Consider the following 24,300-nt stretch of genomic DNA (forward strand, 5'->3'; position numbering starts at 1 on the left):
TAAGTTAACAGTTCAGTGCAGAATGACTTGAAGCAGAATGTTAAGCTTTTTATAGTTTTTAGATGGGATTACTTGGGAACGGAACCATTTTTTATCAATGAACCTGACAGTTGTTGCTCGTCCTTTGTGCTGTAATCTGCCAGGACAGCTCCACAGTCATCCAATCCTTAAAATTCTCTGTCACATCGTTGTCCTTGAACAAGAGAACAGGACGTGTACTGTCAGAGCACTGGATTGCTTAAAATAACTTTTAAACATTCACAAACATAACCATCATGTGTTTGTGTGATGTAGATCTGGTTGTAGCAGAGTAAATTCAGTCCTTCATCCTTAAAGCTAGAAAGAGCCTTAAAACACACTGGTGTTTACCTGGACATGAAAGTAACTACATACTGACACAGCTTCCTTCATGGATGAATTACGTCATCGTGATGGAATTAAAGTGTTTTTTTTCCTAATCCACACTTCCTTTCTGCTGTTCATCTCTCTCCCTCTCTCCTCTCCATCTCTTCTTCAGTCTTATTTTGATAGTTGTGCTTGATGTGTTGCAGGGGGCCAAATCCATCAGGATGTTATTGACATTGTAGCTTCTATCGTCCTCACTTCTGCTGTGTGCAAGAGGCCTGTCTTTTTGTGATAAAGCTCTCATCTGTGTGTGTGTGCGTGTGTGCACACAGACCTCTTCAGTCTGTTCGCCAGTGATCTGGGCGGATATGCAGCCAGGGATGATATAGAAGCAGTCCTGCAGGCCCTGGATGGAGAAGTCCCAGCCTCTCTGAAGAAGTGCTTCTTTGAGGTCAGTAAACACTACATATGTGAACATTTAAAGCCATAATCAAATGTCCCTCATGCACCTGGACTTGTGTATCGCCCACATTCTGTCCTCGGCTTCGACCGCTGAGGTGTTTGTCACGTGCTCATAAGACAGCTATTGTTACTAGACGCCCACATCGAGCCGACTCCACAGAGATGATAGAAAGTTTGGCATCACAGCAAGTTATTTTACAAGTTACTAGAATACAGAGGCACCATTCACATCACAGTAAACTGCAAACCACTTCAGAAAACCCAACTCAGTGAGGTAGAAATCCACTTCACTCCATTAGAGGCCATCATTATCACTTTTACAATTTACTCTGTGTGCCTCTTTAGTTATTTGTATTAGTCAGTCAGTCAGCTAGTTTATTAGTTATTTTTCATTTTCCAGTCTAATTTTCAACCTTCAGTGGATTTCCTCTCTTGCAAGTTGTCATGTCTGTCTTTTATTTGCCCTGGAGATGCAAACTTCTGTGATTCTTACCTACACTCCAGTACATTTAATGTGACTGGAATTTAGAAGCTCACAGCAATTAAACTATTTAAAAATGAATGGCTCAGTATACAAAAAACACTAACCTTTACACCATTTCAAGTTATTGGAACTACTTGAATTTCAATTGAAAAATGGAAAAATTGGGGCGTTCTAAAACTTTTGACCAATAGTTTACTTTCACACAGTTTTATGGAAACATTTCCCCCATGCATTGATCCACATAGGCAGGAGATTAGAGGCTGAAATTACCACTAATATTGCTGTTGACAACAAGATGTTAGCAGCCTATTACCTCACTAATTACTTAGTTTTATGTATTTATTCTCGTAGAAACGTAACATCATCCCATGTTGTGAGAAACACTGCAACTAATGATTAGTTCCATTGTTGCTTAATCTGTCATTATTTTATCATTTAGTTGTTTACTTGTTTGGTCTATAAAATGTCCGAAAATTGTGAAATATGATGGTCAGATTTTCCCAGAACTCAAATGTCTTTTATCCACCACCTAATGATTTGAAATCTACCTTCATAGAGAAGGAAAGAAACAAAAATATTTACGTTTAAGAAGATGCAATCAAAGAAATTAAACTTTTTTTGTATAAAAAATTTCAAAAAGTCAGTAATTAATTATCCAAATAGTGGATGTTTCATTGATTTGTTGGGTAATAATTACCAGTAATTGTTGCCACTGGAGTTGGAAGGTTACATGCTTACTGGTGCCTGTTTAGACAGTGTATTCACTTCGTGCGAGTTTTAAAGTTACAAATCCTTGACTGTCAGGCCTGATCAAACCCGCTGCATATGAACAAGTGAATTCATCACACAGCTGAATGTTTTTCAGAGTTTGGTTGATAATTGAGCCAGAAGGAGGTGCACCGCCTTGCAAGTATAGCTGCATTTTACCGGCTTGTGAATAAACAGATCTGCTAATTCACTGCAGGAATAAAAAACTGTTCGTGAGCTTCTAGGGCTTTGTAAATTTGTAACTCACGCAAAGTGTATGCACTCAATCTGTAACAAAGATAGTTTATAATGTTTGGCTGTGTTAGTGGAGGCAGTTTGTCAGGGTCTCTAATCCAGTTTTATGCTGCCAAGTCATACGGATTTATGTGGTTTATTGTGGTTGTTTGTCCAAATACTGTTGCTTGGCATTGGGATTTCTGTGAGTAGGATCCAATTTCTTTCTGGTTTCCCATCTCCACCGTTTTAACTTACATTTTAGCAAAAAAAATAAATAAAAGGTAATCCAGTAACCACTGTAGCAAGCACAGTTAACTCAATGAGCTCCTCACAAAAACGGCATCCCATTTCCAACATGTAACACAGTGTGACTTACCATCACAATGTCTTACTTTGTTGTTCAACTGATTATTCAGGTTATTAAATTGGGGTTTGTTCAGAGCTGTGCTATGAATATCTAGAGGGGATGTCTGGAAGTCTTTTTGGCAGTACATGTGCAGAGGTGTGCTTCTTTTTAGTCATGCAGAGTTTTGCAACATCCATAAGAAGCTGAATTTGTCATGATTCATGCTGTTTAGGCATCACTTCTGAGTCAGAGAGAGAGCTCCACTATCTGCTTCCTCCAGCAACCCCAGCCTAGTCATCAAGGAGGCAGAAAGTGGTCCGTCAGTAATTACAGGGCAGTCTCTGGACCAGTGATTTTTAACACTGTGTGCAACAGTGAGGACGGATTTACATTCATCAGTTAGTTAACATTTAAAATGGTTCTATTCAAGCCCTCTGCAGGACTTTCTGTACTCAGTTTGCTGTTTCTGATCCACAAAATCACAGTTTAAATATGTTCAAATGTGGAATGGTGTTATATTGACATTGTCAATCAACTGTATACAGCTGTCACCTTGAAGTTTATTTATTTGCTCTTCGTCCTTGGTTCAGTTCTGCAGTTGCCACTACAACACTTGTCACTCATTTTGATAAGCTGTCTACTTTGAAATGTTATGCAGGCCTGTGGAGGAAGTCAAAAAGACAGCCAGAGGTGTTATAGATGCCGAAATCAAATATCAATGTTTCTCAAACTTCATTATTTTTTATTAAACTAGGAGCTCTGCACTGATTTCTGTTCTGATCTGTCTGCTGTCTGTTAGTGAAAATGCCCAACCTTAAAGGTGACTATCACTTATTTTCCTGTCATGAAATCATCTCTAGTTGCAGCACAAGTCCTTCCATCACTAAATATCGTCCTTCAGGCAAATGAGGATCTAGACAAAAACATGCAGGGTTTCAGACAGGTGCGGACTGATGATTCAGCTCTTTGATGGCTGACAAACTAACTCCGTCTTTGCTGACTTGTTTCGACAGGGCGACAAGGTGAACTATGAGCGCTTCAGGACCTGGCTGCTGCAGAACAAGGAGGCCTTCACTCTGTCCAGATGGCTTCTATCTGGAGGAGTGTGTGTCACGCTGACAGATGACAGCGACACGCCCACCTTCTACCAGACCCTGGCTGGTGTCACACACTGTAAGTCCCCCAGAAAACCCACTCTGAGTCAGTGTGTTTGCACATTTTGCACGTCCACATATTCACATGTTCGCATAAATTACACTATGAGCATGAGGTCAGTGCTTATTTATTATCTCGCATATCTGTTTATAGTAAACCACAACTTCCTTAACAATAGCCTGTCTTTAAATACATCCTATTCTAGGTCAAACGTGTGCTTTAATGACTCACATGCTCAGCTCAGCATATGTATACTACAACTGCACTAATTCCATCCAAGCAGTGTAGTCATGTCATGGAGGTGTTGTCACTCACTAATTAACATCACTCACTTCTGCATAGACACTTTTTGATCATTGTTCAGCTGCAGTCAGCAGTGGCTGGAGGGGTTTCAGTGTAAAACAACTCCAGGAAAAATAGAACCAGCTGTAGTTAATGCAGTGGTTCTCAAACTTTTTCTATCAGGGACCCCTTTGGAGGACAAAAAACGTCCACACCCCCAAAAACTTTGTATATATACAAATTATATATAAAATATATGTATACGGTATGTAAATTCACAGCATAATAACCAATAAATCGCCACAACTTCAATGTTTTTTCTTTGTTTTAGTTCAGAAAAGTGCATTCTGAAAATGATCACACTTAATCAACTGTCTTTTTACAAAACATGATGATCATCCTGAAATTTCTTCTCAATACCAAATATTGAGAAATGGCCAACGCAGTTTAAGTTTTATTGTGTGCCATGAAAAAAAGCTGATGTTAAGACAGTAGTTAAGGTTTAGTTAAGGGATTTAGTTCCACGTAGACTGATCTTTTCCTCCCTGTCGTGGGGTGCACCCCACACTGTGAGAAACACTGGGTACGATTAATTATTTTTGCACAAAGATAACCAATCTGTGAGGAAATAGACAGACAGTGGCCCTTCAAACTGCTAAAACAGCTAATGTGGAAAATCAACTATTCAAAAGAACAGCCAGTGAAGATCAGTCTTCTTAAGAGAAAAATGAAAATGCTAAGACCACAGCTTAACTCAGAGAAAGATTTGAGTTTGCATTAAAAGCCACCAGCAGTAACCGCAAATAAAAAATATACTGTATCACTAAACATGGAGATTTCTTTTTAAAAAATGGTCAAGTGAAGCAATACAAACAGGGTTATGTGGATTAAAGGGCTGTTCTAATACAGTGTAAGCTTGTTGCAAATGCTTTCCCACCTCTGTTGGATTTACGCAAGCTAATGTTTTAATTCACGAATTAATTCCACTCCTGCTCAAACATTTTTTCAACTGGTGTTAAGCTACAGTCAACAAAATTCAACAACTTGCTACCTGAAGGTGTTTAATGTAAAACTAATGCAAGAAAAGTTATGTTTCACTGAAATAAAATGGCACAGTAGAACGTAGTTCATTTGTGGATTTGGTTGCTTGCACAGCTTTGGTCCTGAATTCTGTGCATTGACTGAGATAAAAATATATTTTCAGGGAACTGCAGAGGAGCTGCAGATCAAGCTTGTGCTTCATTCTGCCATATCTCTGTGATGTGAAGCAGACAGTCCTCCTCCTCCTCCTGCCTTCATTGAGTGCAAATGTCTCAGCTTTTACCAGAAATGGCTCACAACAGTTGCTAATGCTCAGATGAAGTCACTGATTTTTGTATTTTTTACGCCCACTGTTCTTAATAAAAACGCTGAGAATCCACTTGGCCTTATCAGTCCGGTTGCATCATGGCCGGCCTCACTGGCATCATCACTGGTCGTGATTTTTTTCAGTGGAAATACAGAATTGGATGTCAGTAACGGTGAGCGATCTGGCAACGCTTTCTCTTTCAAAAACACATAAGTGTTTGTCTGGGGTCCTACAGTTCCAATCAGAGCACAAAATGAGCATGAAACTGCAGCAGTGGGGAAACTGTTGGAGATAATGATATAAATATGGCACCTGTGGCCTCAAGATACGGCTGTTACAACCCGTTTAAAGCTGTTCTGAAGTCATTTTTTTCTTTTTATGGGGCTCATTAGTGTTCCATAGTACAGTACTCTGATAGTGAAAAAAGTGCTGTTGTACAATTAGGATTTGTGAATCCTTTTATTTATTGCACAGGCTTTCCTATATGCCTCTTAAGTAGTCAGAATCTGTTCATCCATCTATTCACTATCCTGTGAAGTGTCGCAGAGGCCTGGAGTCTATCCCAGCTGACTGGACAGGTCACCAGTCTATCACAGAGCAAACACAAAGAGACACACAAACACTCACACCTACAGCACATTTAGAAACACCACTTAACCTCAGCATGTCTTCAGACTGTGGGAGGAAGCTGGAGCATCTGCAGAAAACCCACACAGGCACAAGGAGAACATGCAGACGCCACACAGAAACGACCAAGCCAAACAACAGGTTCAAACCCACAGGCAACAATGCAGCCACTGTGCCTCCCTGCCACCCTAGATACTGTCCAGCGAGGGCAAATGCTTAGACATAGTGTACATGAAGCTGCATTATCCTCCCCAAAATCTGTACAGCTCACACTGCTGGACAAGTGACTTCCTCCCCAGAAATTGAAGTTTCAGTTTTGTGAAGTTCTTTTCTGTGAAATGAATACTATGTATTATTGTTATGTATCGGAAAATACAGAATAATGAGCAGCTCACCAAAAAGTAGCAGTTACCATGGAGATTATAACCATTAGAGTACAAGAAGTAGGTCAGTAACTAGTAGTGAGTAGTCTGTTCGTTCTGCTACTACCTGAAATCTATCCATGTCACAGTACTGTCAGGTGCTTAATGTTGGCATCACACATCTGTCCAAGTTTACAATCATTCCCAACTACCAGTTTTGTTGTATTTCTAGTTGTAGTGCAGCTACATGTGATAAAGCATTTAACATTTTAGGATTTAGGCTTCTTTAGTTGAACTCAAACAAATGTCGGTCAACCAGTATGTTTTTTTTAGGGCCAATACCAGTTATTATTGATAAAGGAGGCCACTTACCTATATTTGGAACTGTTTTACATTTGCAGGTGAAATTAATATTTTTCTGTCAAAATGTATCCATTAGCTTTTATTTGTGTGATCAATCAAGTAGTGAGTCTGTGGGGCTTTGGTGACTGCAGATGGAGAAAGGCTTCTACATCAGAGCCAAAGTAGCACATGTGGAAATTAATTCATTGTTAATCAGTTAATAAAAATAATGACCCCAGTATTCATAAAAATGCTCAGTAGTGAATCCAATAATAGGCCAGGCTGATAATGACTTGACCTTTAAAAAATGTGTATATACGCTGAAAGATGTAGAAAAAAATGTAGTAGAGGGTGAATCAGTCTAATGCATCAGCATCAGCACAGGACACATCTTATTTAACAAACCAGCTGTCTAACATCTATCAGCTGGACTCATTCAGTTCTACAGGTTGACCAGTTAGCTGTTAGTATCACACCAGTCCCTGAACTTAAATGATCTTACATCAGCAAGTTCCATGAAGGTGGTTGCAAATTGGCAAAAGTGACACAGTTTTTACATCTGTTCTGACTTTGTACGCAGATATCTTGAGCTAAGCTGTGCTAATTTTCAGTTTTGAGAAAGCAAAGTTTCATCTTCACATCATACAACGGGCCTGTTATAGTGATGGTACAAGCAGAGGTATTTCAAACAATAACTAGCCCCACCAATGACACATAAGCAGTGGTTATCTTCAGGATTTCACATTTTTTTGCCTGTATTTTAGTTCATCAATGAACTGTCTCTTGCACAGTTATCGTCTTTTTGTGTAGCTTTGCTTTGTCGAACAAAATTAAGTTGTGCTCAGAGTTGTGTATTGCTATTCATGTTTCTACCATTTATTCAGGAAATTTTTCAGGTGTTTTGGTGCTGCAGATATTTGGATAACCCGCAGATAGAAAACCAAAAACAGACAGTGAAATAGTTTTTTTTGTTGTTTTTTTCTTCTTTTTTTTCTCCTGGCCAAGTAAATTTAGCCAAGCTTTATGTTACCAATTAAGGTCAGAGTGCTGGAAAGAACCTGAGTTGTTCAGAGAACCTGGATGTTGCCTTTAATCTCTCTGCTCCCAGCTTATCCTCTTAACTTTGCGTGTGCGTGTGCTGGAGAGAGAGAGTGACTGACACACTCCTGCTTCATGACTCCTTCCAGAACAAGAATGTAAAGCTTGACTCATGGCGGAGCTTAACGCCATGAATTCTCTGCTAACTTGCTAGCCGGTGACACTGTCACAATATTTTCAGAGTAGAGCTCCTCAGGAATGACTGCCTTCTGGACAGGATGACATGGCTTTTGTGAGCAGTTGTGGGGAGTTTCCTATGCTACATGCTGGCTGTGGCAGCACCTCTCTAAGGATGTTCCCTGGATAATGGTATGGTATCTCTGCTGCCACTCGGAGAGAGTTGCACCTCTAGGTGGGTATCAGGCCTGTAGGGCACCTACTGTAGAGACAGAAGCAGTAACTGATCAAATAGCTTGTGTCTGTGAGCGTTGGTCATGGTCCCTTCTGGTCCAATCTAGTCTGCCATCATTACAATAATTACAAGTCTACCAAAGAATGATTCTGTAACCTTGAGCGCTACAGTAATGATTGTAGAGAGTAGGAGTGACCCTGAGATGGATGGTAGGTATGCAGGAGGGGATCCATAGTCAGAGCAATGAGTTTTATAGATTAGCAGTCAGACTGTCATGAGTAATGTTTGGCATGAAGAGCACCAGTTTGTTTTGCTTCTTGTCTCTTGACGCTGACATGTTTACAAAGATGCCGGTGCCTTTCCCTCCTATCCAGTGATACTCATGCTTTGATTCTGAGCTTTGTTGTTTAGGATCTGTGTGTTGGTGAGCTTATGCTTGTTGTATGACCAGCACTAAGGAAGTGTTCTTCCCTGGGTTTTGTTGAGTGAGCAATGTCCAATTGAGCTTTGAGATGAAAAGGTAGCCATGAGTCTCTAGTGCTCACTCCTTGCATTAGTCCATATCCTTAAATAATTCATCAGTCTTGTATTATTTCCTCCTTGCCATCTCCATATAGTCTCCTTCACATTCTAAATCATTGATTTGGTACTCAGTGCTCCCTTTTACTTTGTTTAAGTTAAAGTGTCTGAGGCAGGAAGCAACAGTGGCAATATCAAGGAGGGGTGATTGAGTGCTTCCAAGTCAGACCAAGGTCAACTGTCCTGATGTGTAAATCTGGAGTACAGGCAGTCAGAGCCTGGTGGAGAGGGCAGCGACCCTCTCAGACAGTCTGTTCTCCAGGTTCAGCTTCATTACCAGACAGCCACAGCCATCATCATCTCATGTGCCTGGGGCCTGTGACCAATAGCTGCTAAAAACAAGCTTTAGAAAAGCTGTTTTAAGAGCCTGACTGGGAAGCCCCAATCACATTTCTACCAGGAACTGACTGCCATTTAATTTGTTGTCTGTGTTTTGACACCTGTCATATGTGCTGGCTCCCCGCCAATGGTTAGCTAGATAGCTGCTGAATCCTATTATGTACCTTAAGCTGTGGATTAGCATGTTGAAAGAGGGAGGCTGCTTCACTGGCACTAGCACAACTTCATATGCTATATTGGTCTGATCCGTATCACTTCATTACCAGCGGAGTCAAACACCAGTCTCCCAGCGGTCATTACGTAACCCCACCTTGGGTTTTGTTTGGTATCGTGTTTACTCTGCTCCTCACTAGGTCGCCACCACATGTAGGGCTCTAATTACAGCAGTATAAATGGGTTACTTAAGTTTGTTGCATCATTTAAGTTTAGGGTGTTTCCAGTATGGCTGCAGCCAACACTTACAGTGCCTTGCGAAAGTATTCGGCCACCTTGAACTTTTCAACCTTTCGCAACATTTCAGGCTTCAAACATAAAGATATAAAATTTTAATTTTTTGTCAAGAATCAACAACAATTGGGACACAATCGTGAAGTGGAATGAAATTTATTGGATATTTTATACTTTTTTAACAAATAAAAAACTGAAAAGTGGGGTGTGCAATATTATTCGGCCCCTTTACTTTCAGTGCAGCAAACTCACTCCAGAAGTTCTGTGAGGATCTCTGAATGATCCAATGTTGTCCTAAATGACTGATGATGATAAATAGAATCCACCTGTGTGTAATCAAGTCTCTGTATAAATGCACCTGCTCTGTGATAGTCTCAGGGTTCTGTTTAAAGTGCAGAGAGCATCATGAAGACCAAGGAACACACCAGGCAGGTCTGAGATACTGTTGTGGAGAAGTTTAAAGCCAGATTTGGATACAAAAAGATTTCCCAAGCTTTAAACATCTCAAGGAGCACTGTGCAAGCAATCATATTGAAATGGAAGGAGTATCAGACCACTGCAAATCTACCAAGACCCAGCCGTCCCTCTAAACTTTCACCTGGAACAAGGAGAAGACTGATCAGAGATGCAGCCAAGAGGCCCATGATCACTCTGGATGAACTGCAGAGATCTACAGCTGAGGTGGGAGAGTCTGTCCATAGGACAACAATCAGTCGTACACTGCACAAATCTGGCCTTTATGGAAGAGTGGCAAGAAGAAAGCCATTTCTCAAAGATATCCATAAAAAGTCTTGTTTAAAGTTTGCCACAAGCCACCTGGGAGACACACCAAACATGTGGAAGAAGGTGCTCTGGTCAGATGAAACCAAAATCGAACTTTTTGGCCACAATGCAAAATGATATGTTTGGCGTAAAAGCAACACAGCTCATCACCCTGAACACACCATCCCCACTGTCAAACATGGTGGTGGCAGCCTCATGGTTTGGGCCTGCTTTTCTTCATCAGGGACAGGGAAGATGGTTAAAATTGATGGGAAGATGAATGGAGCCAAATACAGGATCATTCTGGAAGAAAACCTGTTGGAGTCTGCAAAAGACCTGAGACTGGGACAGAGATTTATCTTCCAACAGAACAATGATCCAAAACATAAAGCCAAATCTACAATGATATGGTTCACAAATAAACGTATCCAGGTGTTAGAATGGCCAAGTCAAAGTCCAGACCTGAATCCAATCGAGAATCTGTGGGCAGAGCTGAAGACTGCTGTTCACAAACGCTCTCCATCCAACCTCACTGAGCTCGAGCTGTTTTGCAAGGAAAAATGGGCAAGAATTTCAGTCTCTCGATGTGCAAAACTGATAGAGACATACCCCAAGCGACTTGCAGCTGTAATTGCAGCAAAAGGTGGCACTACAAAGTATTAATGCAAGGGGGCCGAATAATATTGCACGCCCTACTTTTCAGGTTTTTATTTGTTAAAAAAGTTTAAAATAGCCAATAAATTTCGTTCCACTTCACGATTGTGTCCCACTTGTTGTTGATTCTTGACAAAAAATTAGAATTTTCTATCTTTATGTTTGAAGCCTGAAATGTGGTGAAAGGTTGAAAAGTTCAAGGTGGCCGAATACTTTCACAAGGCACTGTATTTTCCATATCAATGACTTTGTCTATGATTTTCTGAATTGCTTATTTGGGCTTAAAAATATCCAGAATAATCAAAAAAATTGACATCACTGTTTTCTACAGGACCAATAGCATCAGCATATGCTTGATTCCTCTAAACCAACATTGAAATGTAACATTGGAAAGTAGTGCATTTTCACATCAGGGAAGTGTAAGTGGAGAAAGTTTAAGATTTTGAATGATGAAACACTGGTTGGATTAAAAATTTTATTTCATCGTCTGTCAGCAGGGATTATTGGAGTTTTTCTTACACGTTTAACTAAAAACTTCATTATCAACCTTATATGTATATATAACTGGAAATATTTTAGACATATCGGATGTTTAGATTCTTCGAGTACCATTGGGAGGGTTTCATATTCATTATACAGCATGACAGTGATCCCAAACATACAGCCAGAGTCATAAAACAAGGTACCCGATTCTCCTGGAAAACTATAGCTACTTTTAGCTGGGTCACTTTGCATCTCTCATCCAGTATATAAAGTCATGTTTCCCATTTGTGAAATTAAATCACTGAACAAAGTAAATGATAATCAAGTCACAGAATGTCTGCGTTACCAAGCTGCAGGGTGCAAAGTAAATGGGTGCGTTTTGAGGTGGAAAATAGCATATCATATATCATCCCATTCTGTATCACCACAGTGGCTAATTTAAGTGATTAAAATAATGCTTATTATCCTTACTAATGCATCAGTTTATTTTCTTGATCATTTCGCTTATCATTGAGAACAGTTAATACCATCAAAATGAGCTACTTTTGTCACATCAACAGTCTAACACCTAGACCTGTTTGGTTTAGTACAACATGTGATATTTGAGAGCATGGAAGCAGGCAATGTTGAGTGTTTCTGCTGAAAGAAATGACTGGGACTACTAATCTGTTATCAGACTACAGTAGCTGCAGGTTCATTTTCTGTCAGACAGATCATTGTCACTGTTCCTCTTAAACAGCACAGATGCTCTGGTTGAAACATACCGACTCATTAGAACAGTGAGAGAAAATACAAATGGGCAGAGCATTAATTGTGGAAAATCCTGGGACTCCTGTGATTTTGCAACATCCTTGCAGAAATATTAATGAATTGGTGATGAAACTAATTCAGATTCACAGATTATTTTAGAGAAATAACGGAAACAGTCCTCTCATCATCTTGTATACCGGTGGAGAAGATGTTAAAGCAGAGAGTAGCATAAGGTTAAATAGACTGGTAGAAAGGTGGTGTTGTTGTTGTGGTACTGTTTGAGAAAAGAATGATGATCAAGCTGTTTGGCTATCTTGAATGACACCATGTGCTGCCTTCATAACAGAGTGTATAAAAGAAGTGGATGAAGTTGGTTCATGATGTCACCCACTGATTTATGAACTGCTGTTTGAAGCCTTGGCTCAGGCATTTTAGCTTTCGCTATCTTGACTTTTTGTGCTAGAAGTGGCTATATTTGCACAAGAGAATGAAGCTGGGAGGAAGTGAAGACAGAATACATGCCTGTATGATGGTGTCTTGTCAATTAAAAGGTAGGCATGCCCTAGACCAGTGGTCTCCAATCTTTTTTGCACCACGGACCAGATTGGAGCAAAACAAATTTCTATGGACCGGTCATTGTGCACATAAACAAGAAAAGCATTCAGAGAGTGCAGTACTCCAAGGCTGCTCGGTGATCGTTTCATGTCCGACGGATGAAATCTTTAATACAAAATGACCTTGTGCTGAGCACAGGTGTGTGTTCTGCATGTGTACGTTATGTACCTATACTGAATCGCTTGATCTAAATATGTAGCAGGCGGTGGGAATTGATGGGACTCAGAAACACCCCACAATTTAATCAGTTGTTCCTTTTATCATTTCTAACAGATAAGTCCTCAGCGGTAGATTTGTAGTAGGATCACAATCATGTGATCGTCAGCAGACAGCTGACGTATTATTCACTTGTTGTCATGGTTACAGTGACGCCATGCTGCTATCTCCCAATGATACAGAAATCTTTAACAAATCCGTGGACTCAGTTTATTAGCCGATTCACTGCCAAAATCTAATCACTTGGTCCTTGTGTCATTTCTGACCTTCACTAAAAATTTCATCCAAATTTGTTGATCAATTTTTGAGTAATGTTGCTGACAGACAAACCCATGCTGGTCATCACATAACTCCTTGGCGGAGTAATAATGATCTTTTTTTTAAGAGTCCTAAACAAATAAAGTGTATTGTCATTGCTAAGTATTTACTCACTTTTTATTCTGTGACAGCATCAAGTCTGTGCCTTTTTTAAAAGAAGCTCTCCAGAGACGTTTGTTTTTCGTTAATTCTGGCTGATTGACGGCTTCATTTAACATCAAGTGCGGACACCAAGCAGAAACGGAAGCGATGGAAAAGCAATCTAGCCATTTTTCAAAATAAAACACCCTGCAGACTCTGGCACAAATATAATAAACTGTTTTATTCTCTCTGTGCGGCCCTGGTACCAATTAACCCACGGCTTGGTACCAGTCCGTGTCCCGTTGGTTGGGGACCACTGCCCTTCACCATACTCAGCTTTGGCATGATTTTATGACACCATAATTTACTAAAGGAACAGCTTGCCATCTTAAAATAGACTTAAAACTAGTGACAGTCAACTGGTTAGGAAAATGTTTTCTGATGTAATAAATCAAGTGAGAACTTTGGTCATTCTTTACAGTCGTTTTTCTTTTTGGATCAAATGGAGTCACCTGCCTCTGGGGGTTAGAATGAATGCAGGTTTAAGGCCCTTCTGGACTGGATTCTCTTTTCAGACCTGGAGGCTAAATCCACTTCTTTTATAAAGTCTGTGTTCACAAGACTGTGGTGAGGCAGAGGAGACAGGCTGGTTCCCCTAAGGTGTCTGCTGAGAGCCACAGGCAGTTCTTTCTTCCAACAGCTATTATGTGATGAAGAGCTGTGTCTCAGTGTGGGGTAGTGTTCCATACTCCCACACTGCCATAGCACCTCTCTACCCACCAGTCATCAGGACCGCTCTTTGATGAACACCGGCTGATGCCCACATTTTTTCTTTCCTCTCTGCACTTGAGCTTCTTATTTATTATTCATTACACCTTGTAGTTAATAGTTTTTTTCCATTTTTATGCCGTTGACAGTGTTACCATGCTACAAAACTGAAAAACTGCATATTTAGTTCATACTAAATTATGACCTCTATGTGATTTACTGGCCTCTGTTTCACTATATAGAAATATTCTGCAGTAAAGATGTGTAATTTGTGTAAAAACAGCCTTTCAAATATCCAGTAACTAAACTGCTGAGCTAAAAAACAAAACTCACTCTGTGTATTTATGCAGCTGCAGCTACTGCAATCTGATATATCTGTCATGGAAGGACGCTAACTACACACCTAAAGTCATCAAGCACAAACCTTTAAGGCATAATTTAACACTTCAGAACTTTAAATAGTGTAGACACAGTGGTACACAGGGCTGCACAGTGGCGTGGTGGTGAGCTCGCCTTGCAGCTAGAAGATCTCTGGTTCACGTCCCAGCCTTCCTGGGATCGTTCTGCATGGAGTTTCCATGTTCTCCCTGTTCATGTGTGGGTTTTCTCTGGATTCTCCAGCTTCCTCCCACAGTCCAAAAACATGCTCAGGTTAATTGGTGATTCTAAATTGTCTGTAGGTGTGAATGTGAGTGTGATTGTTTGTCTCTCTGTGCAGCCCTGTGACAGACTGTTGACCTGTCCAGGGTGTCCCCCGCCTTCCCCCCTAAGTCAGCTGGGATAGACTCCAGTCCGCTGCGACTGTAATGAGAGTTAAACGGTGTATAGATAACGGATGAATGGACAGTGTTAAATAAAACAACAAACAGAAATTAAATTCAGCATTATTCCACACCATTTTAACAAGTATAACAGCATATATTTAAATGGAGGCCAAAATTCCTGCTCTGTTCGCTCTGAAAGAAAATATCTTCTACAGTCTCAGTGCCTTTCTCACAGAATCCTCATGAGCTGTTAAAGCTTTTCTATATGTCTGCTCAGAGACTAACACCACTGACTTTGACAAGGAGATTGGGAGTTCAAATCTCGGTCAGAGAGCAGTTGTCCAGTGAGTACCCTTAGACAAGGTCTGTAGTGCTGCACTAAGACCTTCTGTATCTGCTCTCAGATGTTGCTTTGGATAAAAGCACCTGCTAAATAAAATTGTAAAAGATATAGAATACATAGGCAGTGATTGAATGGATAAGTGTCCTTTAAAACTTCTAATTATTTTAAATGTCACATCTTTGGCTGTAGATACGACTGGAAAAGCTAAATATCGGTTCTCTGTGTTCTTTGCTTCCTTATCACTTTATACTTGAAAAACATATTTTCTTTTCAGCTGATTAGGGTAATACTGTGGTAACAGAACCTTCTTAGTGAACGTATGAGTGAACTGTCCAGAGCCAGCTAATTGCACTGCTACAATCACAACCAGTCAGCTGCTCAGATGGCAGTAGCTATCCTTAGCTAAAACCAAAGCTGAGTTTGATCTCAGATTCTGTCCTGGTTGGTTTTCTGTAAATGAAGGTTATACATTTAGATTAAGGGATGCTTTGATCATTCAGTTTCAAACAGTTCATGATGGTTATGCTGAAGGTAGCTAGCAGATTTTAGTAGCTGCTGTCTCACTTTGTGACACTAGTGAGTTTCTTGTGCTTTGAAGTCACACCTTATATCATACTTAAATGTGTTAAACTGTCAAGTGAAGTTTTATATTGATTTCAGTATAAATTTAAACTGTACACTCGGGTACATGGAACCTTAGAGCATTAAATATAATCAAAATATTGTAATATCTTAGACAGACAAACATTTTTTTTCTGCACATTTAAAAATCTGTACCAGAGAAGACTTGGAAAGAGGACACATTAATGGACCTGATGATCTCTGTAGCGTGTGCTGTCAGAGTGAAACACTGCCACAGTAAACTGACTATCCTTCAGTCTGGTTATATCGGTCTGAGACGTAAGATTTACTGAATAAAAGGACAAGGTTGTTGCATGTTGATCTGCAGTTACTAATGCTACACAATGTACAGAAACGACTGTGTGTTTTGAACTGGTAGGAGCACCACAGAACTACAACCAACGTCTGACTATTTCTCTCCCTTCTCATGTCTTGCAGTGGAGGAGTCTGACATTATAGACTTGGAAAAGCGCTATTGGCTGTTGAAAGCTCAGTCCAGAACCGGCCGCTTTGACTTGGAAACGTTCGTTCCGCTGGTGTCTCCTCCCATCCACGCCTCCCTGAGTGAAGGTAAGATGGTATTAAACACGTTGCAGAGCCACAGTTTTGCAAGAGTTTAGATAGGACAGATTTAAACACACCCTTAATGAGCCTCAGATGGTTTTATTCTTTCACTGAACTTTGAGTCCATGCTCTCACCAGTAAATACAGTCCTCTTTAAGGCCTTGCTTTTCGTATTAATATTTTCTGTGTTGTTGATCTTCTTTTCCAGGCTTGTTTCACGCCTTTGATGAAAATCGGGACAATCACATCGACTTTAAAGAGATCTCTTGTGGACTGTCGGCGTGCTGCAGGGGGCCTGTTGCTGAAAGGCAGAAATGTAAGCCATGTACTGGTTTTCAACCATTACAGATAAATAAATCCCTGAGGCTTCATATAATCATACTAAATGTTTTTATCATAAGAGGTGCAGTGTCTTTCCTCAAAGCCGTTATCTGGAGTTTATTTACATAAAGTCAAAAAGTAGAATTGTTTTTAGAAAGTGTTGATTGGTGTGGCACAATCACAACCATTGTTGTCATCAGAGTTTCCACTGGTGCTTGAAATTACACTTGCACTCCAGAAATGCAAATGTATTGAATTTTCTGCTAATAGACTAAACAGCAGGTTGCTTCAGTACCGTGCTTCTTTTTTTTCTCTTTCTCTGCCAGTTTGCTTCAAAGTGTTTGATGTGGACCGTGATGGGGTTCTGTCTCGAGATGAACTCCATGAAATGGTGGTGGCCTTGCTGGAGGTGTGGAAGGACAATCGCACAGACACACTCTCTGTAAGTCAACACACAAACACAGATTGTAGAGTTATCAAGGCTTTACCAAACATGTAGCTTTCCCTACTTTTAGACTGTTTGCTTACTCTTCATTCAAACCTGAAGACTCACAGTCAGTGCCTTTTCAATATTTTTTTATTTTTTAATCCAGAAAGACATACTAGTATATGTAGTAAGAGTTCAGAAACATGCTATGTTTTTTATTTCCTGTGGAAGCACTTAGATGTTTTCCCCACAAAGCAGTGGTCATCAGTTTCTCAGAAGCCGCTGCCCTATTTATAGTTTGTATGCTATTCATTCAACCTGTACAGTATCAGAAATGTAAAAACAACCGTGTGTGAGTATTATGTGAGTTTAAGGTCAGTTCTGTGACTCTGGAGAAAGTTTGCTGATATTTAATCCTCTGAGCAGTTTCTGGACACTCTTTGGTATCTGTCATAATTCTATCTGCTCCGGGTTCTTTTTTACTGCAGTGTAACGTCCTGCACCTCTGTGGGAACAGAAGAACCACCATGACTGAAAGTAGTGGGAAACCCAAAAATATCTTTTGTGCAATATTATAGCATATTGCCATCAATCCAAAAAAAAAGACTAAAGGTTTATTTCTTTTATTATATATTTTACAGAAGTTGTGTCAGAACATCCTGCAGGTTAGTCCAGTTCAACTGCTTCTCGGTTGCGCTGAACAGTGCCAAATGTTTTGTTTGTTTACTGAATATTATTACTGCAAGTGACTGAGTTTTGGGGGTTTTTTTTTAAAAAAGGAATGTAAAATAAAGGGAATTTGATTCAGTCAGTTTTTTTCTTGCTTTAACACATGGTGTACATTTGACTTTTTCATTAAAGTAACATACTTTCAAACCTACCAGCCGGTTAAGGGCTCAGAGGGTTAACTAGTTAATAAGTTTAGGTCGTTAGCGTGTGCCAGATTTATCGTCTGTCTAGTTCTTACTGCCTTCTTTACTCCCTTGTCCCTTTCCTGCATCCCATACATGAGCAGAAATATGCACAGGACACTCTGGAATAATGCTGTGTGGATCAATCACAGTCACTTTGTTTCACATTTACAGAGGCAGGCCAGGTGTTCTCTGAATATTGGATTAGAGGCACATACTCCTCCTTTGTGTGCTGGAACTTTAAAACGCACAAAAATACAACTTCCAACATTCATCCACCTGAACAATACAGAACATCTCTGACTGCAGCTCAGGTTTCCGTGTCCGATCAGCACAGGTTTGGTTCCTGTACAGACACAGTGCTACCAAACCTGGAGCCTCACTGTAACAAGACTGCAGGGAGCTGCTCACAGTCACTGCTCCTCTCTGTTGTTTGGAAAGAAATCCTTCCATCACATAGCACTCAGATACAACATGTGAATTTGTCTGATTTACAGTTATCAGGAGGCATGTTTTCCAAAAGAACTAAACTATCTGGTTCCTCCTTATGATTCATGATATTTTATTTAAAGAGAACTCTTTCAAATGAATAGGCTTTGAAGTCTAACATGATGAGGCAGAGCAGGAACGCCACAGTAACTGCAGCTGAAATATTATGCTGTTCTATAGGACTGGGCGATATGGCCAAAAAATAAAATCTTGTTTTTTTTTTTTTTTTTTAGTCATCTTGGACGATTACGTTTTTAATCGATTTTTGTTGTTTCTTTGCGGTCTGTTTGCTATGGCTAGTGCTAGCCATGCCACACTCCCGTAGCTGCCAGTACTCTTCCCATTCTTTAGGATGCCTCTGCCGGAGGTGCTGAAAGAGGTTAGTTGTGCTGCTACTCTTCGTTTTCACAGTACTTTTGCAAACCTTGCACATGACTGTAGTTTGCTCTGTGTCAGTCTTGTCAAAGCTGAACCACTTCCATATAATCAATGTAACATAAGGCCCTTTTCTCGCGACCAACTCTTCGTCTGCTGTTCTGTCCGCCATGACGGGGGTGTGAGTGTTTTAGTGGAAGGAGATGAGAGGCGGAAGCAAACGCGAGTGCACAAGTCGTGAAAGGCAGAAGAAGAATCTGTATTGTTATATATTTAAGCTCGCCTCGATTTTACGACTTGGCAAATTTTCAAATCGTCAGGTTTTAAAAATGCGAATTAATCAAATTAATTCGATTTATCGCCCAGCCCTACTGTTATGGTATCTATGACTTAGTAAACAGACAGGTGTTCAGCAGTAAACCTCAGGTAACTATTTCTTCACATTTTTCCATCCAGGACTGTTGTGATGTCTTTCACAGCAGCAGCCGAGGTCAAGGTGATTGGTTTTTGCTGATTCATGCTGATGTATTGTGTTCCCTTTGCAGGAGCTGCACAGTAGTGTGTCAGACATAGTAGAGGGCATCCTGAAGATGCATGACACAACCAAGGTGAGACGCAACTCTTGGTAGCTGAATTATCGCTGGTGTACTTTTCTGTGCAAAGGTTTGAAAGTGATAATTTCAAAAGTAATGACGCACATTGTTTATATTCATTAGCTGACTTCATTTAAAAACACAAATACATGTCAAGCCTTGGTGTGAACAGCCTTTAAAGCAGCATCTGGTCTCTTTAGTACACTCAGAATTCACAGTTTTCAAGGCACTTGTCGGCACGTTGTCCACTATCATAGAAAACTTGCAGATATCTTGTGTGCATTTATGAGAAGAATTCATGCTACAACTTCCTGACAAACATTTTAGCACAATGTCAAAACTATTCTCCATCTATAGTTACAAACCTGAAAACCCGTATCACATGACCATGTACAGACGCATGTTAGCGTAAACAAGAAGTAGACAGTTGATTGCTTAGAATATATGACAGAGGAATAACGGCAAAGGTAAAAAGTAACACCAACAGCTGGATGATAGAGCTAGAACAGTGTGCCAACAGTAGACATTATGGTAATAGCAATAAGAAAATAGTTTGATGAAATGAATGAGCATTTTACTTAAATGCATCAGATGCAAACCACCATGAAAGCATATCAGGAAAGTGCAAAGTCGATTTGTTTTGCAGAAGTTTGTGCTTTCAAGGGGACATGTATCAGTGTGGATCCAGCTGCCTCAGAGTCTTGTCTCTCTCTCTCTCTCATGTAATCCCAGACTGAATCCATGATGTTCACATCAGGGTTCTGTTCCGGTCAGATCATTTATTGCAGGACTTCTTGTTTGTTTGTTTTTTTGCTGCTAAAGATAGTTCTTGGATGTTTGGGGTCATTTTCCTGCCGCTAATTGAATTTGTAATGATCAGATTCCAATAATGGTGTTACATGAGGGATGGTAATCTAAACATCTAAAATCCCTACAACCTTTGCACAGTGCTGGAGTTATCAGATTATCACCTTGGCTCATACCAAGTCACTATCACTTCACACTCAGCTCCAGCTTCAACCTTCTTGGCATTCATATAGTTGCAGTATTACGACTGGAAGCTTTTGGTCTCAGGCCTTCTTGTCTTACCACAAGACTATTCTCGTACACAATAGCCATTAGTAGATGAATCCACTGTCAAAGCAGTGTTTATTTTGAGAATAGTCCATCTGAGTATGCTGACCTTTATGTTGTTGTCCTTACCAGCTCGGTCACCTGACCCTCGAGGACTACCAGATCTGGAGTGTAAAGAGCGCTTTGGCCAATGAGTTCCTAAACTTGCTTTTCCAGGTCAGTACACCCACATGTTATAGTTAGACAACTCATGGTGGTATTGAACTCAAAATGACCTATATATTTATAATCCTTTTGCATGTGATTTATTTTGCTTGTGTGTATTTGTTTTTGTCCAGGTGTGCCACATAGTTCTGGGGCTCAGGCCTGCTACTCCTGAGGAGGAGGGCCAAATCATCAGGTACACACCTGTTATGTTATTATATGTTTTGTATGTTTTCATGCTGTCTGACCTAATGGATGTCTCTCATTGTATTTGTGCAGGGGTTGGTTAGAGAGAGAGAGCAGACATGGGCTGCAGCAAGGCCAGAACTGGTTCCTCATCTCCATGCTGTGGTGGCAGCAGTGGAAGGACTACGTCAAATATGTAAGTAAAGGCGTAGCTATAGATGTGTACAAATGTTGATGATTTTAAACAGACATTGTGCATTTTATGTCCTATATATTGAAAAATGATGCCCTGCTTCTTTGTCCAGCATAATCCAAGATCTGATTGACTCTGGTTGACTTTCCTAATGAGGAAACAGCCACAAGCACAACAACAGACTCAGATTTAGGCATGGAATCAGGAGATAATGATAAAGTCATTTAATCAGAATGCATTTTTCAAAATAATACCAAATGTGTAGCTAAATTAAGACAGGATTGGTGGTAAACTTGCAGAACCCACAGACGTCTGTACTATGAAACAGGATTTAGGGTTAGTGAGTTAACTTCAGGCTTAGCTCTGGGTTCTCGTGGATCCAGTGGTGCTTTCATTTCCAGTTAGGGTGAAATCAAAGCTTATGTTGCACACCTAACCTGCAGGTTACATTTGAAGTAGCAGATCAGTGTTAATAGAAACGCTGCCTGGTGACTGTTTCTTATCCTGGAAAGTGACATCAGCATTAGTTGAAGATCCTGCTGAGTTCAGAGCCGCGAGCACTTTCAGAAGCATTTCATTGTTCTGTGGGCCTGAGTGTCCTGATGAAATCCTTGAACAGAGACTGATTAAAAGCACTAAAGCTTTGTGTTTGATGACTTGTATTTGTAGACCAGAAAGTGTACTACTGGTTTGAATTCTGTTTTTATATTTGCTCTGTACTTGCTGCCGAGGCTGTTTTCCACTGCCAGGCTAGCTGCTAAAAGAATAAGGCTAAAATTATGGTACAGAGTCATAATAGTAGTCATTAGTTTGATGAAATACACAGGTGGATTTATAGTCAGATCTACTTGCACATTAACTTATGCATTCACACAATGTGTAGATTATTGCCTGCTTTTCTTCCTCCTTTGGATACAGCAGCTTTGTTGCTTTCAGATTGTATTATGTTTTTAAACTCCTGACTATGCTTTAGGACATGTATTGAAATGTGCAGCACTAGACCTGTGTGGTGATTGGTCACCTGGTGTATCCGCTCCTTTATGTGAATACTCTCACAGCTTGATAAGGAGGTCCTGAGTTGACGTGAGGAGATGATAGTGGCTGTCACAGTGACTGACTTCTTAGCTTGACTCTGGCTGTTAGGCTTCATGAAACCAGATAGTAAGAACATATCCAGGCGATGTTGAACTGCTTCATAGTACAGGCCTCTGCTGTAGGAAAGGGATGCCTGACTGCATCTTGAAGACCATTCTCACCTCAGGGCTTTTCTAGTAGCAGTTGTTATCATGTCATCTTTTCTTATTACATCATTAGGAACCCTGCTTGGCCACTCACAGACTGTTATCTGGCTTAGTTTTCAGAAACTTAAATGTACCAGCTGATTGACAGTTCCACACAATTTTACATTATTCATGAGGAGTTTCTTTGTCCAACAACTAACTCACGGTGAATTAAAATATATGTGTGTCTGTAGTTGTTAGATTTCGTTTGTCTCAACTGTCAGTGAGTTTATGGAATGTGATTCATCACCATATCTTGTTCTTTCACTGGGACAGAAACTGTGACTATCATGAAAGCCAACACTGCATTAATCTCAGCTATCACTTTAAACGATGACAGGGCAGTCCCTGCTCTTGTCTTCCTGTCCAGGAGCATCAGGGCATCGTGGTGGAACAGCCATCCATCCTGAGCTCATTTCGAAGCCCGATGGCCACAGCTATCGTAGAACCTGCCCCACCCGACAGACTGGGAGGACTGGGAACCTTCAGCCCTGTCAGCCCCACGGAGGAGAGGTCACCTGATGCTGTGTCCAGCGCCTCAGAGGCCACAGAAACTGGTCAGTTATTAAAATATCAAAGCTAACGTTAAAGTACTACTCCGAGGAGACGTTATGTTATAAATGAGTCCACTTCGTTTAATTCAGCTTTTTTGCTTTTGGGTCATAGTTTTCTTTCCAGGGATACTGTCAAGTACAATATCACAGTTACTATGTGGAACTGATGTAGAAATGACCACACCTCTGTCTGTACATCACTCATGACAGATCACACAAGTAGGGCCACCAGCAGCAGCTCCATGATTAAATACTGCTGAAGGAATGTTGATATGTTGAGAAACTGGCTTGTATTTGTTCATGCTAACTAGTGTTATTTGTGCTTCAGTCATGAGTTGACTATTGGCTTTTCCAGTTTTCCAGTAGAGTTCAGATAGTATCAGAACTTTCCCTATTCAGAGATGAGAGCTTGTTGTCTTACAATTAAAACAAGCATGTCATATCTTTTGCAATATGAAAGAGCAATTTACTTTGTATAATTCATCCTAACTTCACAATGGTCTATATTTAACACTTTGTAACTGTGTTCTGGATCATTTTATTCTATTCTGTGTGTGTTTGGTGGTTAACTCCGATGCTTTCCCTCTGTTCCCCAGCCATGAGCCCCCAGGTAGCTCCCTCAGCTACAGAGAGCTGTTTTGCTCGTCAGCACAATGTATCAGACAACAACAATCAGTGTTTTTCTGGAGCCAATGGCCACCTCCCCTCCCAGCTGGCAGCACAGAGACCTGGAGCAATCGACAACCAGCCTCTGGTCAACACCGACCCCATGAAGGCAAGGGTTACTGTGTGTGACGCTGCTTACTTTGTTTTGCTTATGAGCAGTACAGAGTCAGTTGAATTAAATGTGTGGTTTGTGTGACACGCACCGTCCCACTCATTCATAGCATGGAGCTGCTCATTGTTATATCTGCATTTTACAGTGTTTTAAATCCGGTGAGCCAGTTCAAGTGGGGCTGCATGATGTGGTTTCTGTGTTGCTGTCAAACACTATAAAGGCAGATTTATTCCAAAGAAAGAAACATGACATCTGTTGGGCACAATAAATAGAATAATAGTCATTATTATGACTTCTAGCAATGAAATGGACATATCTGACTGCGATTATGAGTTGATTTTTAAAATGCTTTGCTCTCCGCAGGACTTTAGCACAATATGAGTGGAAGTGTACTCTTTTTATTTAAATGTGAATGTGCAATATT

The 24,300-nt window shown here is 40.4% G+C and overlaps 1 protein-coding gene and 1 long non-coding RNA gene across 8 annotated transcripts in view; one reads left to right on the forward strand and one right to left on the reverse strand.

Annotated features, from left to right (window-relative positions):
- LOC127536822 (uncharacterized) overlaps window positions 1-24,300 on the reverse strand; it is a 123,987-nt gene that overhangs the window by 46,866 nt on the left and 52,821 nt on the right. The gene's annotated exons all lie outside the window — the stretch shown is intronic.
- The window catches only part of usp32 (ubiquitin specific peptidase 32), a 92,655-nt gene that overhangs the window by 39,574 nt on the left and 28,781 nt on the right, over window positions 1-24,300 (forward strand). For 4 of the 7 annotated variants that reach the window (XM_022201031.2, XM_051958145.1, XM_051958146.1 and 1 more), the window contains exons 4-14: window positions 678-796; window positions 3,635-3,794; window positions 16,366-16,497; window positions 16,700-16,807; window positions 17,139-17,254; window positions 19,560-19,622; window positions 20,814-20,897; window positions 21,020-21,081; window positions 21,165-21,267; window positions 22,885-23,101; window positions 23,695-23,873. In XM_022201031.2, coding sequence (XP_022056723.1) covers window positions 678-796; window positions 3,635-3,794; window positions 16,366-16,497; window positions 16,700-16,807; window positions 17,139-17,254; window positions 19,560-19,622; window positions 20,814-20,897; window positions 21,020-21,081; window positions 21,165-21,267; window positions 22,885-23,101; window positions 23,695-23,873 — 1,343 coding nt within the window. The remainder of the gene's footprint in view (window positions 1-677; window positions 797-3,634; window positions 3,795-16,365; window positions 16,498-16,699; window positions 16,808-17,138; window positions 17,255-19,559; window positions 19,623-20,813; window positions 20,898-21,019; window positions 21,082-21,164; window positions 21,268-22,884; window positions 23,102-23,694; window positions 23,874-24,300) is intronic. The other 3 variants (XM_022201032.2, XM_022201033.2, XM_022201035.2) reach the window with 1 other exon arrangement.

Source organism: Acanthochromis polyacanthus, chromosome 13 (genome assembly GCF_021347895.1).
Source record: "Acanthochromis polyacanthus isolate Apoly-LR-REF ecotype Palm Island chromosome 13, KAUST_Apoly_ChrSc, whole genome shotgun sequence".
In the NCBI taxonomy this organism is placed as follows: domain Eukaryota; kingdom Metazoa; phylum Chordata; class Actinopteri; family Pomacentridae; genus Acanthochromis; species Acanthochromis polyacanthus.